Source organism: Ixodes scapularis, unplaced genomic scaffold (assembly GCF_016920785.2).
Source record: "Ixodes scapularis isolate PalLabHiFi unplaced genomic scaffold, ASM1692078v2 PGA_scaffold1__304_contigs__length_218370807, whole genome shotgun sequence".
Taxonomy (NCBI): domain Eukaryota; kingdom Metazoa; phylum Arthropoda; class Arachnida; order Ixodida; family Ixodidae; genus Ixodes; species Ixodes scapularis.
Window position 1 is genome coordinate 129398667 of NW_024609846.1, and position 17890 is coordinate 129416556.

Below are 17890 nucleotides of genomic sequence, written 5' to 3' on the forward strand. Positions count from 1 at the left end.
TTTCTCTGAGATGCATGCCCTCTAATTGTGAAATGCCTCCGTGCCTACTAGAGTATATTCTATCAATAGGGCAGTTCTTCTCATACTATGCAGACCCCGTTTTATGTACCAAGGGGCGTGTAAGGAGGGGGAGTGTTAGCCCACCGCTCACCCCCCTTCGCATGCAACGCTGTGTCACTGGTTGCGCACAATGAGATGCTAAAGCTACAGCTGCGCTCCATTGCTGACAAATTCTCATATGGCCTTGCTACTGTACAACCGACACTACCGTGAGCAAGCTGAGCGCCTTCATGTGCACTTTGCTTAGGGTGATCACCTCCGACCATTTTAGCTGTGGTTTAGTAGAGCGGTGGGTGGCAAAGCCACTGCCGCCCACCGTGGGGAGAACCCTGTGCTACGCGTAACATTGGATGGTTTTAGAAACTTCCACCGCGCTTATCCAATTTCTTCACGAATCACGGAGCACTGGTGACGGTCGTCAGTGACACCCACGATGCCAAACACGATAGCTATGAGAATTAACCACGTCGCACCATTCCACCCGCACTGCGCGACTGTGCTACAGCTATTGCTTTCGTTTCCTTGCACATTGTGGCTGAAAAATACAACTCCTTGTTCCGAAGCGTGCGAAAAAACATGTCCCGACACGAGCTCTCGGCACCGACTGCACTCCAACAGCATCTTTGTTACCGGCCATTTCTTCGCATTTTCCTCGCAGGCGCACGCTGTTGCCGTCGGCTACTACAAAGAATGCCATCACCCTAAACAGAAGGATATTGAGGCACCCTAGAGCAAACTTCTATATCCACAGGAAACGTCACTCGAAGCAGCTTCAAATGACCTCGAGTAAAAGCTTTCTCAAGTAGAAGTTTGCTCGAGTGAATCCACTGGACACTGTGGGGATTTGCCCGGATATTTCGCCAAAGTTTGATCGCTCGATTAGTTTGTTCAAATAGCTTTCTCGGGCAGTGTCTCGTAAAGCTGTCGCCCTAAAAAGCAAGGCCAGCAACAGTATCTCTCTTTCGCTATAATTCCTGGCAAGGTGGAAACAGCAGGGAGGAGCTTCAGTTGTCCCGTTTCCAGTGCAAACTTCGGTGTCTCGTGCATCTCGGGTGCGTGTGCACGGCCAAAGCACAATGGAAGGTATGGATGGAGTGCACGCTCGAGGCCAGACGTTCGAAAAACACGCCCTGCCGTTCTCACTACACTGGTGGGTATAGGAAGCGAGGGAAAGGAGCTCACTGGACGAAGCGCTGCCGGACGGTCTTGAAGCGGCAGGAGGCGCACACCCGGGCCTCGGGGGTGAGGTCGCTCTCCTTGAGGGCGTACACGTGGCAGTTGGCCTTGGTCAGGGGTCGCCACCGACTGCCCTGGTCCAGGCGGCACCGACACACAGCACACGGAGGGCCGCCATCCCCTGCGGGCGAGCGAGAAGAGTATGCTCAGACTGGCTGCCCGTCACCCACTCTTCGCCGCGCGGCGAGGGCGCTCCGTCTCTGGTAACTCGCTTCTAAAGTTAACTTGAGGTTGGGAACACGACTTTATCCGTAAAGAGACGTGCCCCACCAGTTGGAATGAAAGAGTACTGTGAATGTGGGAATGATGGGTTGTAACGCAGAAACCTAGAGAGATCCGGTGGTGGGCGAATGGAAACAATAAGAAGTTACCTCGTGATTAAAGGCGAATACTACACATTATAAGTACGCTCCCCTTTCCTCTCCACAAAAAACTGGAAACTACAATTGCTCGATAAGGGAAAGATTCAACTCTGGCCCTCTTTAGTACTCACAGTTTGCAATCTAACAGAATCAACAGCACCAGGTACTCACTCCGCAGAACGCTCCCATGTATGTCACAGCATTCGAGTAGTACGAGAGAAAAAAAAAAGGTCAAAACCCCTTCACTGGCGACTCTAGAAAAATTGACAGCATGAAGTAGACGAAGTCTATAAGTCTACTCAGACCACGGAGGAATTTTATGTAAGCATGAAGTCAAAAAGCTGCAGAGGAGGCAGCAAAACCCAAAGTTAAATTTGTCAATAGTGCACTTTACATTTATTTGCATCAGTTACATTAGTAAGGCCGCAGAAAACTGCCATGACAAGAGCTAGCGGACAAGAAGTGTCAAGTACGGGAGAAAGCTTACCTCCAGTATTGTTAATCGCAGTTGAAGCATCTTCTGCATCTTTGTCATGACCTGGCGTCTTCAAGCTGCAGTTAAAAAAATAAAAAATTAGAAGGAAATACATGAGCAGCAAGACACAAATAATGTTGTCCTCTATATTCACAACTGATAACTGATTGAATGGTTCCCACAAGTAACAAATGCAAGCAAGTATGAGGTAAACAATGTAGTTAAAAATGAACCACAACTGTCGGAAGCTCAGTCATGGGCGACTCCCATGAGCAACTCCAGCAAACAGCCCCCAGATAACTACAGCAATAATTAATCCTCATGAGTAACTAACTCCCGTTTGTAACTATTAACTTGAACCAGTAATTCCCGCAAGTAATACCCAGCCCCACAAGCCCCACGAATAATTGACTCCTTGAGCAACAATCTCGCCCAACCACCAACTTCACCCTGAGCAACAATCTTCCCAAACCACCAACTCACTGAGCAACAAGCTCCCCCAAAAAATTACCAGGTTAAGGGGAGATGCTCTTCGGGACAATTTTTTTTATGATATTGAAGTTAGAAGGTTGCAATTTGCACAGTTAGTGCATGTTCAGGTCCTCTTGCCATATATGCAATCAGTTTTCTGATAATTACCTTGGTGAAATGGCTATGCTTTTATCATCCACATAAAATGTCTTTTTTGTGCACACAATTTTTTCTATACCTTATATAAGACCTTATCTCGAAATAGCCTGCTTGGTTCCTTGTGAACTGTAGAATGTGCAAATCTAGATAAAAGAAAGAAAAAGCTTGTGCCTCGAGAAAAAAAAATTATAAAATTTTGAGTCATTGCGTTTCACGTTTCACTTTTCGTTTTATATTTTTTATAAAAATTCTAAGATACCAATCGGACAACTAGAAAGATTTGCCCACTCTATGACCCATCAGGAGCATCTTTGCAAAATTTCGTTGTAATACAGTAACTGCAAGTGGCAAAAATTGTGTGCACAAACTATGAAAACAGACAAAAATACCAATTAGAGAAAAACTGATTTGAAAGTTTAGTTTTATGTGATATACCTAAATTCTCACTCAAATATCACAAAACTTGGTGGCAATGTAGTTCGAAATGTCATTGTCTGGACCTCCAAACTAGAACTCCCCAGCTGTGTAGGTAGCACCCTCGCGTCCCTTGCGGCTGGAGTCCTCACCACGGGCACGCTTCGCCTGGCTGCGTCGGTGTGACCTAGCCTCAGCTGTTAGCTTGCTGGTCATCTTTCTGACCCTCCTCTGGTCGCACGTGTCACTCAGCCCGACTAGCTGCTTTGAAGGGAGAACTCCCAACTCCTCCAGCACTTGCTCAAAGCTGGAGTGGCCCCGGTTGTACCACAACACTGCGATGGCGGTGGCTGTCTCCACTGCAGTCCGGGACGCAAACCGAGTCTTTGGGCACAGCATCCATATCTTACTGTTTAATGACTCTGCAGCATTCTGGGTCTTTCCCCGCAGGCAGCGAGCGAGGAGCTTGGCGTCTGTAAGGCGTTTGTAAATAGCCAGCACTGCTTTTCCTTGAGCCTTAGTCATGAGTGGGGTGTGGTTTGGTGCTGGCTCTTGCGAAGCCTGCGCTCTCTTGTGTTTACACCACGACTCTTCCCCGTTGGGGCAGAACTTGTGACTGCTAGCATCATTGGTTGAGCATGAATGCAGGAGGAAGCCCATATTGCGCAGTACATTCCACGGATGCTCCCTCTGTTGTTGGTTATTGCCACCTGATAATAGGTCTGCAGCTTCTGAATGATCTTGTCACCCAGCTTTTCCCCACGTGGTACTAGTGGCACCTTGAGCTTCCTCAGCGCAGTACCAAGTCGTTTTGCGACATGATTGGTGCAGTCCTCCTTCGTCACCATTGTGGAGCCATACACCTCTGCTTTAGACACTGCAGTGTACGCTTTACTGTCGCCGTCACTAAGGAAGGTGGTGTAGTGCAGCTGCCTGTCACACGATTGCGTCCTTTTCCAGATCCGGAGTGCTGCCTCAATTTCCATTGCATGAGACGAGCAGTTCACATTCTTTTCACACACTGGACCATGGAATGCTTGCCACACTTCCTCATCTTGTTCATCCAGAATCTGATGTCTGCTACAGCCGTGACAGTAGTTGGACAGCACCTCAAAGGCCAGACAGAGGCCTGTGTCGATAGAAATGGCAGTGCCCACTCCGTTGTGGCTCTTGTGTCCACGCTTTTGCCAAGTGCCGTCGAACATCACAGCGACGTCGGTCTGACCCGCCTCAAGCGCAGTTACCCGCCTTGCTTCTACGAGGTTGTCTGGTTGCTTTAGTGGCCGCGATATGCACTTTCTTTGATATGCCGTGGAAGGTCTTGTGATGAAGTGCTTTGGGCAATCCAAGAATGGCACAAAACCTTGAGAGTTGGTCATGTCCGACGCCAATCGTGCGCGCAGCAAGCACAGCTTTGATGTTGATAGCGAAACTGTCGCGGGCACTTCCCTTGTGTTGATCCGGGCCACGATCTTCGCGGCTGGCGGCGGAGGCGGCGGCGGCACGATGTGACGAGTATGCAGCAGAAACAACGTCCGCAGGGCATCCATCGTTCATGCACTTCAGCTCAAGAAGGGAAGCGAGACCCTTGCGCTTGTCCACGGCCTCCACAACAGCGAGTTCCGAAGTCCCACACGCCCCGCACACCGCGCCGCTTACGAGTTGCGTAAGAATTCCAACTTCGCAGATTACAGCGCTTGCGCCGCGTCCAATCCTCGCTGTATCATCTTGAAACGTTGGCAGCTTCTTTTCCGACGCACTAACAAAGTTAGAAGCGTCAGTGACGAAATCAGACGAGCTTGACTGGCCGGTGCTTGCGATGCTCGAAAGCGCGTCGCCATTCTGCTGACGCAAAGGGGCGGCCGTGCTTTTTGCGTTCTTTCACTTCTGTTTGCATTTCCCCTTGAATGCACGCATAGTCTACTCTTGCGGCGACGAAAGTCGCGCTTTGCAACACCACTCATAATGGGAATCCGGGAACCCTCAAAGAGCGAACAGAAGAGATGGTTCTTGTTTGAGAAGATGGCGACGCGGCGACGCGGTGCGGCACCAAACGATGCGCGGGCTTCACTGCACGACAGGTCCGGGCGGCGGCGAATGGCGGCTCCGCATTCGCATCACGTGGCTTTTTAAAAGTCAACTGGAAGCGTCATAAGCAGGTGGAAATTGCTTTTTTTTATTATTTCTAGCTTGATTACGAAACTAAGGGAGGAGTCACCAGAAAGAAGAAGACTCGATTATTTTTATCGAAGCAACTGCAAAGGCGGCCGTTGCCGATGTTCGAAGGGGCGCGGGTTTGAAAACGGCTAGCATGCGCCAACATGTGCAATTTGTTTTGACGCGGTAGAGCGTTCAAATACATTTTTTTATAACTTCTAGACCGAATTTCTGAATAATTTTTTTTGTTTATGAAACTAGAAGATACGCGGATTTATAAAACTAAAAAAATCGAAAAATGAAAATTTCGGCAGAAACAACATTTTTTCGACCCGCATCTCCCCTTAAGTACACCAATTCCTGAAAGTAACCAACCCCCCTGAGCAATGAACCCCAGCGAGTAGCTAGCTCCTGCAAATAAGACACTAGTGTGGGTAACCCTCCTGTAAATAACCAATTTCCTTGAGTAACTAACTCCCGTGCGTAACCAACTCTAAGTAATCAACCCCTGCAAGCAGCTCAAACGCACGAGCAGCTACGACAACCGACCCCCGTAAACGCGCCCCCCGAGCAGGCGGGAGGCATTAGACCCCCACGCACCCATTGAGCGTGTCCACGAGGCAGCTCTTGTCCTCCGAGGAAGGCCCGTTGGCCTGGGGCTGGGGCCCCTGCTGCTGCTCCAGAGAGCCCAGCTCCGGGGGCGGAGGACCGCCGGGGGGAGGCGTGCCCGTCCGCGACGGAGACCCGTCCCCTCCCGCCACAGGCACCGCCCCCGGGGGGGCCGCGGAGGCCGCGGCAGCCCCCGCCCCAGATGGGGCGGACGGCCCCTTCTCCTCTACGCCGCTGCCGGGTCCGCCGCTTGTGGGCACCGGGTTGCGGATGGGCAGCGAGCTTGCCACCTGTAGATGGAAGGCAGGCGTCGCTCGGCAAAACGTTCGCACGCCAACGAAGGATGCCTGGCACCGCCCAGCGTGGAGCTTAGCAATGACTTCGACTATAGTTACCAGCAGAATGAGAACAACAGGGTTGTGCTTTGGCCGCGCATGCGAGCTTGAAGTGCACAGAACGTTGAAGCGTTTCTGAGGGCAAGAAGCTCGTGCTGGAGCTACTGAAGCTCCTACCCGTCGTTCTCGCCTCGCTGTTGACTATGGGGCGACTAAATAAAATGGGAATCAAAGTAATGAACTTCGGCCATCGTGGTGCCGAAAACCATCGTTGCCAGTTATTCCAAGCTTCGTCTGAAATCTCAAAAAACGGATTTTCGTCCTTTAGGAACGTTAAAACAGTTTGTGACGGGGCAAAACTATATAGCCCGAGCTTCCTGGCACGGGCAGCAAGCTGAGAAAAGTCAACTTCAAAGTGTGCTAAAAAAACTAAGCAATTGTACCACTGAGCATTTTTATTCTTTAAAAAACATATGCAAACAAAAATATATATATTTTTTTTTAATTTCCCTTAGTACGGTTATATAGTATGGCTCTTGCGACGACGAAAGTTGCGCTTCTTCTCGCCATCCATCGTGGGAACTCTCAAAAGCAGGACAGCAAACCTGGTTTTCGTTTGAGAAGATAGTGATGGGGTGCAATATGAAACGATGCGCGAGCTTTGCAGCACGTCACATCCGTCCTGGTGGCGGCCAATGGTGGTCGCGCATTTTCGCGTCACGCGCCACTTGGAACAACAGCAATATGCGAGAAAACATTTTTTTTTTCCTTTGCGAGTACGAAATTATGGAGGGAGTCGGCGGAAAGATGGAGACTCGTCTTTCTTGAAAAGCAACGAAAATGGCGGGCGACACCCAACTGCCGCAAGATCCAAGCTCAAAAACGGCTAAAACGTGCAATTTTCTGAGCCGCGGAACGGCGTTCAAATACATATTCTAATTACTTCTAGGGCAACTTTTTGGACAATTCGTTTTGTATGTGAAACTAGAAGGTACAGGGATTTATGAAACATATAAAGAAAATCAAAATTTTCGGAAAAAATGTTTTCTTCTTGATTTGCATTTCCCCTTAAAACTTTTTTTTCCTTTGCATATGTCCTTTAAAAAAGATACAGACACTGATAAAATTAGAGTAACAAAACTAAACAAACTTTTCATTTCTAAAAGCGGTTTCACCAAATAAACGAAAACTTTGAAAAAGCTCTCGCCCACTTCTTTATTATAATACGAGTATGCGGCGTAAAGTTATCCTCTTAACATTCATATTAAAGAAAAACAAGAAGCATGTGGCAATATCCATTCGTTCACTATTTAATGAACTAATTAATGTACGCCTGTATTAGCTTGCCCTAGAACCTCCAAGAACACGGGGAATACGTTAGCAAAGCTTTGAGTACATATTTTTATATAAATTTCAATAAATTAAAACTTGTTTCGCAGCCATTAAGATGACGGCAGTGGGACTAGTCGTGAGGTACCAGCAGGGAAGAAAGGACCCACCTGCTGTGGCTGGGGCAGGGGGGCCTTCACCATAGCCCTGGTCCTCTTCTTCACATTGTGCTTGCGCAGCAGCTGCTTGTAGTTTTCACTCTTCTTTGTCAGGTAGTAGTATTGCACACAGTCGGCAACGCTCTGCGAGAGAACAGTGGGCACAGGGCAGGCTCAGCACCCGCTCCAAAGCGCAACGAGCCTCCTTGCAAAGCATGTAGAAATCTACCAGACAACATCAAATTTAAAAAAAAAAAAAAATGCATACGCTGCTTGCAAATTTTAGAAGGACCACTCTGCACTAATGCATTTGCTTAGCAATAAAAAAGTAGTTTTCTTGGGAACTACACCACGAGTGAACATGGTGTATTCAAATGTACCTTGCAACAGATATTCACCCCATAAGCTACCTTGCAAGGGCAGAGATATTAATCATTTTCTGTAGCGCATTTACGCAACTTTTTGTTTAAACATTCCATTAAGTCTTCGTCAGCATGCCAGATTAGGTGTCTAAAACATTTTTCGTGTCTGCACAGGTTCCAACCATTCGATTTGTGCCCTTGTCAATCTGGCAACACAAACTTGCAGTGGGCATTTCCGTTGCACAATGCATACTTGCTTCAGGCACGTCCCTCGAATACAGCCTGTTTCCCGAGCTAAAATTAGAATTTAAATTAAAATTTTTAATATGACATTGTGGAGGTAAGAGTTTGAAGCGATTACAGGACTGCATGTTCAACCCAGATTATTTTGAGTTTAAAGTCATTGTAAATAGCACTCAAGTGTACATTGATGACCTAACCATTGCATGACCTGCTTATGACGTAACCATTTTACAACCTGTCTACGACGTAACCATCAGATAACTGTTTATATATAAAATGTAACTATTTCATACAATTCTTTTTTTTTCAACTCCACACTAATCTTCATTTACCAGGAGGTCCCATAACTACAGTTGAACCTCGATTTAACAAAGTCACCGGGACCCACTAATTCAAAGGGGGGACATGGGTCTTTGGAGCCAAAAACTTCCTAAAACTGCATTCTTTTGAAAATGGCGATGGCTGTCATTCTTCTGAATCTACCAGGCTTATAATTTCATGGATGAATATTTGAGCTCTAAATTACTTTATAATGTCTATGCGAGCTGAATGTGCGTTGAAGTTGACTCTAAAACATTGTTTTCACAAAACACAAATTTCGGACTCGTTGAGAATTTGCAGGAGGGATATCTCAGCATCTAGAGCAGATAGAAATATAACCGTTCCTGAAATGTGCAGCTGAATGTGTGAAGCATACAATGTTGAGAGCAGAATTTTTGATATAAGTCTAGAAAAATTTATATTTGATCTTTTGCTTTATTTCTTGTTAGCCATGCATTGAGCAGTGAACTTCAATGTGTGGTAAAATCACTAATAATTAGTTTATCTTAAAAGTGCTTCCAACATTGTATTCTCTACACTTCGTAGTATCTAGCCATGTGTTAAAAAGAATATTTTGTTGAGCAGTTTTCTTTTCTATCGTTTTTCCAAACAAAGGCAGGCAAGTTTTAATTATTTTGAGGACAATTCTACTGACTGAGAAAATGACCAGATATATGAAATCAGCACAAAAAGCTGAACAAGATTGTGCAGTTTCATTGGGTTTGGTCATAAAATAAGAAAAAAAGCTCCAAGACCAGTGTTCCCCCTTAAATCGGAAACTTTGTAAAATCAGGGAAGGGAGACCTCGCGCATAGGCTGCGCGGGGAATCCGAATTTGTTCGTTAAATTGGGAAATTTATAAAATCGGGTTTCGTTAAATTGGGAAATTTATAAAATCGGGTTTCGTTAAATCGAGGTTCAACTGTAGTTCTTGAAACTATGGGACCTTCTCCCATTCTTAATAGATGCAGCCCCTACTTTCTGAAACATCCTCCTCCTTCCCTTTCACTAAGCCACAGGTTCTTCAACTGGGTTCCCAGAAACTCGGGGGGTTCCCCAGAGTACCCTCAGGATTTTCTTGAGCTAAATCTCGGCCGTCTCGCCACTATGCAAGGCATTTTTCCTCACCCCATCCTAGAAGAATTGACCCCGTGCACTTCAGTGCACGGGCCAGAGCTTCTATGGATCTGATCAGATCTATGTGACAGATCTTTTTGTGGAAAAGATCAGGTCTGATCACATAACTTTGAGCCAGTCACTCCCTAGTATGTTGAGTATTGTTCTGAGGGCACGTAGGCTCTTGCACTGCATTACTGTATCAATACCGGGAAGGGTTCCTCGGCAATCAATAAAGAAAGATGCGGGGGGGGGGGGGGGGTTCCTCGGGATCAACATCTGAGAACCCATACACTAGACCGGTGATTCTAAAATGGGGGTCTTGCAGACCCTTTGAGGTCCCTGAAGACCTTCTTAAGGCCCCCAAAACCCTCAACTGTTAATCAAACCAAATGTTCAACCTTCTTTTTTCTTTTTGCTTGTTGTGCTAACGTGCTAAGCGAGTGGTTGAGTATTCTTTGTTTCAGAGCTTCAAGGTTGGTTTGCACACACTTAGTTTTCTTCATTTACCCTTTCGTCGGAGTAATTGTCCAATTACAATCACGGATGGGGTCCCCATCACTTCTGCCGATGCGGACGGGGTCTCCGAAACATCTGCAGTTGAGAACACTCGTACTAGACCGTGCCACACAGACAGATAACCAAGAAGCACGGGCAGACGAAGGTGCTACTAGACAAAAAGACCACCTGCAAGCATACGGCAAGTTCCATAGAAGAGTCGAGAGAGAGAACCCTCTCCCTCACCTTGCGTTCCAGGTAGGAGGCGATGATGCTGAAGTTCTTGGCGTGCTGAAGGTACTTCTCGCGGAAGAGCTCCTTCTCCTGGTCCGTCCAGAGGTTGTGCATCTGGCGCTCCTTGTAATCCGACGAGAGGTCCTCCACCAGACTGTTACGGTTGAGGTAGCGCACTCGCCGCTGCCGCACGTCCAGCAGGATCGGGGGCACCACCGCATAGCTGCGCATCTTGCGGTCCTCATTCTGCACAGGGCAGAGGCCGCGTCTCTCAGCCGAGCATTGCAAAGCGTTCGACAGACTTTGGGCGGTCGTCGAAGCGCAGAGCGTCCCTCGATCCGGTGGATTCGAAAACAAAGCTCATTAGGCGGCAGCATGCAGCCGTTACTGCAGTAAGGCAGTAGGCTGGTGATTGTTGAACGTAATGAAAAAACGGCATACAAAGGAACTGGACAGAGAGGAAAACAGAACAAACAGGCCAAGACTCGCAACTCACTCATATTAATGAAAGGGACAATAATACGTGCCGGTTGCAAGTCGGTGCTGGTTTGTCCGGTGTTCTTTCGCTTTGTACGGTCCTCAGTTTGATCAACGATGGAGCATGCTGCGAGTAAAGGTCAGTTCGCACATACGGCGCAGCACAGAGTTAACGCCAGTTGGTACAGACTCAGCACTACATTAGCTCCTCGCCGTGCGTGTGTAAGCCGGAAAGGCTGGGTCAAATGGTGCAAGGTCGGTGCTACGTCTGCATCGCCGCATTAACACTGTGGTGCGTGTGTGAACAGGCCTGAACCTATCAATTTTCCCGACGTACTCTTAAAGAATGAATTACTGCCAAGATACAAAGATGCGCACACGAAAGTGCATTTTAATTGAGAAGCTACAGTGGTTTCATTCTCAGAAAGCTCCACGGCACCAGGGTGCGGCACTTTTCGTGCTCTTCAAATGACAAAAGTTGCTCGTTTTTGGCATGCGACAGCAAGCAGCACAGTTGGAATGCACAACCCAACCGAGAGGGAGGCCTGCCTTGGAGGACATTGGAGCAGCACCGTGCAACCAATTGTCCCCAGAGAAGGTTGCAGCATTTTCTTCGTGCCTCAAGTCCACTATGAAGGCAAGCAGAACCAACCGGCCAAGCTCAAGAACATGCGCACAAAGGTACCTTTGGCAGGCTTGCATGTTCCATTTCACCTTACGATAGACCCCAGCGGACGCTACAAGCCAATGAAGCCCATCCAATGTCGTATGAATATCACGCGACCTTTAGTTAGGGTGCAGTGACATGTGCGATGCATAGTCACGCGACACGTTTACGGCGCTCGATGACTCGTCGCGACCCATTGTAAAGTGAAACATTGGAATCTCGCGGTGCTCGTGAAGCCCCCGAGAAATACTTTTGCACGTGCTCGAGGCTTGTCGGTGGGTTCCGTTTGTCGCTCTGGAGACTCCGGCAATAGCCATCCATCGTTTGCAACAATATCCAAATCAAACGAGAGGAAGACGGCGTGACGAGAGAGGAGGCACCTCCTTCCCGAGACAGGTTGTGGCAGGCAGAGAGGCAATGTCATGCATGGGGAGGGTTTGGCCAGAAGGCGTGGCACCGCTTCAAAGAGGAAGGGGGTGACATCCTGCACATTCGTTCAGATCCCACGCGAGTTGCAGCCCAGGCCGAACGAAGCGTCCCCGCACATTTCGTCCCCCGGCAATAAACGACAGTGGCGCAATTTCGAGTCTCCTCGTCTATGACAGCACCGGCCCATCTAGCAATTACCCGTTCTGCATCAAGTGCCTACAGATACCCGAATGCAAATGCCCACACTGACATACCATCTGGAAACGAGACGGAATCCGAAAGGCAACTACCACAAGCTGGTAGCCGTTACCATCTTATTTATAATCCATATATATAATGGTCAAGAGGAAGGTTAACATTTTTATAATGGTGAAGGGCACGGGACAAGCACCTCCCACAATGTTCTCTGCTCGCCATGCTTGGAGGTTTTCTCTTCGCTCGCCTGCTCTCAGGCGCCTGCTCTGCCGAAGTGAAAGGAGTGGAGTGCTTCGTGAAAAGAGTCGTCCCGCTTTTCTTAATCTGCAACGAACTACAGCCTCGGAATCTCCGGACTTTGCGAAAGCAAAGGGCGGGTACACAACCGAAGGCAGATGTAGATTTAAGGTTTCGAGGTACTGCCGGTGGTAAAGCCAAAATCTTGGTGCCGGTGCCCGTTTACGCCTGGGGACGGTGCGGGTACACTGCCAGGAAAGTGTCTCCGACCAGCGCGTTTACCACGTCCTAAAAAACAGTCCCCTGATTGCCGCCCAGCGACGTCCCAGAAACGTCACGTCAAGCGTCACACAGTGGCAGGATATCTGGCACGACGGTTCACGAAAGTTTCGACGGCATGGAGATTCGACGCCCCGACGACAGGTACGCTCGCATTCCCTCGCGCATTTTAACGCAGAACGCGCCTGCGCGGCACACTCATTTGCTCAGTTTCACCGTGGCCAACGTCTGCGGTGCACGACGAAAAAAGTACCACAAACCCCGCAACAAACGTGGCCCGCGCTAGTGCCCCGCGCACCTGTGCGGGACCACGTTCTGCGCTTCCCGTTCTTTGTTAGCATGATCGAGCGAACGAGAATCTGAGAACTTCTACACCCGACCACTGGAATTGCGACGCTTACACGGTAGGACGCTCCGACTTTTGTGACGTCAATTTTGCGATGCAAGGGTGGAACGGGATGCTAAACGCACCGGTCGAAGACGCATTCCACGCACCGCTCGCTGTGCGAGTGCAACGAGGGAACCGGCCAACACCTCCTAGAAATGGGGCTGTAGCGCTCCGAGTGGTTACGTCACAATGGCGGGGAAAAAAAGGCCATGGTGCAACTATGTGAAAAAATTTTCTGCTAGCGACGTGAAAAAAATTTTTCTTTTTGAGCGGCACGGTGGTGTTCGTGCAAGTTTATCCGACATTAATATATGTTTTAAAAGCGCAGTCTTGTAAAATTGATTATATACATAATATAAACATAATATACAGCGCGTTAAGAAGGTTGAAAGTATTAAATTTATATTTATGATTATCCCCATAACCACGGGACTATGCGCAGTCCCACAGCTCCCCACTTTTTGAATGAACCGGCTCCCAATTTCCGATGCGACATCTTCCCTCCTACGGGCTCCGATTCTGGTAAATTTAAGTTGTCTGTTAGCTGCTGACTGTCTGCAAAGGTACGCGAGACATTTCAGAAGGGAAAGGAACCGAAAAAAAAAATCCAGTCATCGCTGCAGGGAGGGAGCGCACACGAGCGAGAGATGGGTCGACAATGTTGAGCCTCTCGTCCCACACTGCTGGTGCTGCTCTCGCGCGTATGTCTGTGGTTCTTTTGATCCTCCTACCCGTAATTTTTTTTGTCATCACCGCAGTCTCGGATAGATTTTTTTTTCTGTTTGTTTGATACTACGGCATTTAGGTGGATTCGCGAAACAAGTCCTGCTACGGTTTGACTGACGTGTGTGGCAACTAGTCAACGATGACACGGGTCAATGACCTCTTTCTCTCTCTCTCTCTCTCTCTCGAGACTTTGATGTTTGTGTTCAAATGTTTTCGTGATGGATCATGTGGGACGTATGGATAAAATCGACAGGTGAAAAACAACTTATTTACAGGCTTTCTTGGTCATGTAAAACGCAAGTAAAGTGCTGCAGTAGATTTTTTCTTTCTTATCTTATGATAGAATAGAATTTTGTTTAAAAATTACAGAGAAGATACAAGCGAGCTGGTGAACTTTCAACATCGTAAAACCCGAGACGTAGGACAAAAGGAGAAGAAAAAAGGGGACAACACAGACCTGTGTCTCTGTTGTCCCCTTTTTCTTCTCCTTTTGTCCTACGTCTCGGGTTTTACGATGTTGAGAATTTTGTTCTTTGTCGTTATCCGTTTGCTATTGCGCCGACATTTGTAAATATGCGTGGTAATATTCTAGTTTTTACTGGAAGGTAAATAACAAGTCTGTGTGATTACTGAAAATGCATTGTTTGTGCTTATGTGTTTAATTATACTAATGTTATTTTATTGCCTTTACCGTGTTTATACTAGAATCTTAACTGACTTAAGGTAATAGTATTATTGTATACAAAATAGGTTATATTTTGTTCTTAAGCAGCTCGAGCCCATAGGGAGAAGTAAATTAGTTGACTGTAAATAGTAAACTTAGTACCCCTGCCACACACAAAAGTTAAAATATTTTGATTAAATGATACGGGATTTAATCAGCTTGCTGTTTTGAGTGATTATACGAGCGTCGCAAGCTGATTTGTCGACCCCATATTGTCATTCGATCGAAATTACATTAATTTTAATTCAGTGACTGCACGCGATAACATTGCTTACATGATCGTGACACTTGCTGAGCCGTGTCCGCGTTGGCTACGTCTACCTGATTTTAACTGATCTGTATTGCTGTGTCCAATCACTGCGTGTCTCGCCATTTTGTCGAAGTATTGTTTTATAAAATATGCGTTCCTAGAGCAATAATTGCAACACCCAATGTTTTCAACTTAAAACAATCACATTTTTCTATTGACTTATATGCATACCTCGTGCCATTTTGTACCGATTATTTAGCGGTGCAATGTTTTGCCTGTGTAATAAAGTGTTTCTTAGACCCATTGTTATGACAAGCTCTCATTTTAGCTAATAAGACACACGTATGCGACTAAAAGCGCGTTACGATGGTCGATCCACGCGCGTTGCCTTCACTTCGATGCGCGCCCCCGATGGCCTTCCCTTGCGACGTCACGAGAAGAGCGCTACGGCCTTATTTCTAGGAGGTGTTGAGCCGGCCCGCAAAGGAACTGTCCGTCTCGCTCCCTCGTGGCTCGTGCGAGAGCGCGCCGTGCAGGAGCGGACCCAGGCGTGGCCAAACCCTCTCCCCCGAGGGAGCCCGAAAACGACGGAGGGAGTGGGGTCAGAGCGAGAGGCAAGGCGGGGCTCACTTGTGGACCCACCTCCTGCTCCTGCAGGCCGTCCATGATCTCCTCCAGCTCCGCCTCGCTGCGCACCCCGCTGGCCCGCCCGGGAGAACCGCTCCCGATCCTCCCGCTGCTTTTTCAGCTCTGGAAACTGCTTCTCGAAGAACTCCCGCTGCTTCTGGTCCTTGGCCCTGCGAGGCACGGCAGCCGCGCGGCATCGAGTTGCTGCCATGACACTTTTGGTGTGGGGAGACGAGGGACGACTACGATCACCGACGGCACGAGAGCGGCACGGAGGTACCTTATTGTCCGGCCTCCAGCTTTAAACCTTCAACGAAGCTTCGAAATACGCCTTTTGAGCTTCGGAGTGCACACGCAGCCAAGGCATGGTGAAAGGCAGCGAGTGCCTGCTTGAGTCCGGGCACTAAAGAAGAGGCCCTGCCACTTTCGTCCTGTCGACGACTACAATCCATCCTGAGGGCGCCAAGCAAGGTTTCTCGTGCAGCAACTGCTTACAAACCCCCGAAAGGTAGTATCTTCGAAATACGGTCGAGAAGTTGTTCGGAACACAAACTTGCACGGTGCTCCCTCGTAAAACATGTAAATTTGACAATTAAAAAAAAAAAAAAAAATGCATTCTTTGTTAGCCATAGAATAATAATAATAAAGAAGTAACTTTCTCGGCTCCATCATAAGAACACTGCCCTCAAATGTTTCAACTACATAAATACGCTGAAAGATCCCCCCCCTTTCCCTCTCCTCTATCATTCTAAACATGTGAATGACCATTGTAGAATACCGTGCATCCGCCCATTCCACACAAAGCGCCCATTCCCAAATTTGTAAGATCTGAGAAAATATGCACAGTACATTTATAGACCTTTTCATTTCAATAGTTGCCTGACCGGCGGGTAGAGGGCGCTGGCGCACTCGCCGCCATTAGGTTGCTTCAATTTGGTCGGTTTCGGTTTCAACGTGCACGCGATTGTAATGCTGTTTCATGCCACTTTCGATTAATTTTGCGATATAAATTTCTTTCCTGTAGCACACAGCGAATGAAACAATAGTATTGAGCCATTTGGCAAACCACAAAATGGTTTCGAGCCTAAATTGCGATATTTTTTTTACGAACACGATGTGCGTCTGATTCCGCCCATTGTTAATTTCAGCCAGGTTCGGCGGTGAAACAACTGCGCTGATGCACAGGGAGGGTTTCTATTGTCCACGGCCGTACCCGCGGACACTAATTTCCAGAAAAAAAAAGAAAAAAAAGAGCAGGACAAGCACCGCCTGCAGCGTGCGTTCGTTGCCTGCCGCCGTGCTTTGGCTGTGCGAGCACCGAGCGGTACAAAAGGTAGATAGCTCGCGCTCAAGTCAGATATTGAACTGATCATCTTATATCAACAGACTATATTGCATGAGTGCTTAGTGAAAAATCAGGTCGACAACATCATTAACAATCTGCTGTGTCACCAAGAACAGATGAACTGATAAGTTTACTGTTCGATGTTTGGTATTCGTACACCAACTTTTTCTAACTTCGAGACTGGAAACGTCTTTTATAATGAATAGACAACTTTCATATAATCACGCAGATCATATAAAAAAAGTGATATTGTCTCGGCCTGTTTTATTTAAAAAAATTAAGCGCTTGAGAAATATTTTGATAGACCAGCCTAGGGTGACTAGAAAATTTCTTTAACTAATAAGTACTCATTAACAGAATTTCAAAATATTGGCCTTATGAAATAAACTTTTTGTTATATGGACATTTTCTGACGACGTTCTCAAGGCATGAGAATGGTGAGATAAGTGAATGCCAGACTTCAAATACAGTCCGATATTCATCTTCCGTAAAATTTGGCGAATGAAATTGAAGAGCGCAAAGGAAATGATCTTCGATAAGTTTGGCTGAAGTCGAACGCCAGGCGCCACCAAATGGACCTGTGTAGAAAGCTGTTCACTGATTTGAAACGATACGCTTTGCACATTTCGACGTCGCCAGCTACTGAAAGTAACTCCCTATTTGCTGTCAACAACCGGCTGCACTCGGGGGATTTTCATGCAGAAGGATTCTTTTCGGCGTCACTATTTGTGAATCATAGGCACTATCAAGCTGTCTGTGACAGTTTCTTACGCGGGGAGTCAAAATATTTGTGTTGAAATAAATTAATTGAAACTGCAGGATTATATTAAAAAATGACTTAAGCAACTGAAAGACTATATAAACATGGGACCAAGCACGATATACAATTCCGTGGAATTCATAAATAAACCGATAAAGCGAATGCTTATATCACACACGCGATTAAGAACGTAAAACAGATATAGGTGTGATATTGCGAACAAACAAGTTGCCTAATGTTAAGGTAC

General features: G+C 47.2%; 1 protein-coding gene across 1 annotated transcript in view; it reads right to left on the reverse strand.

The window, feature by feature from the left end:
- The window catches only part of LOC8033466, a 70262-nt gene that overhangs the window by 19148 nt on the left and 33224 nt on the right, over window positions 1–17890 (reverse strand). The window contains 7 exon segments of the mRNA XM_029977240.4: window positions 1243–1417; window positions 2146–2210; window positions 5935–6233; window positions 7778–7909; window positions 10552–10785; window positions 15554–15607; window positions 15609–15708. Of these exon segments, the coding sequence (XP_029833100.3) occupies window positions 1243–1417; window positions 2146–2210; window positions 5935–6233; window positions 7778–7909; window positions 10552–10785; window positions 15554–15607; window positions 15609–15708 (1059 nt within the window).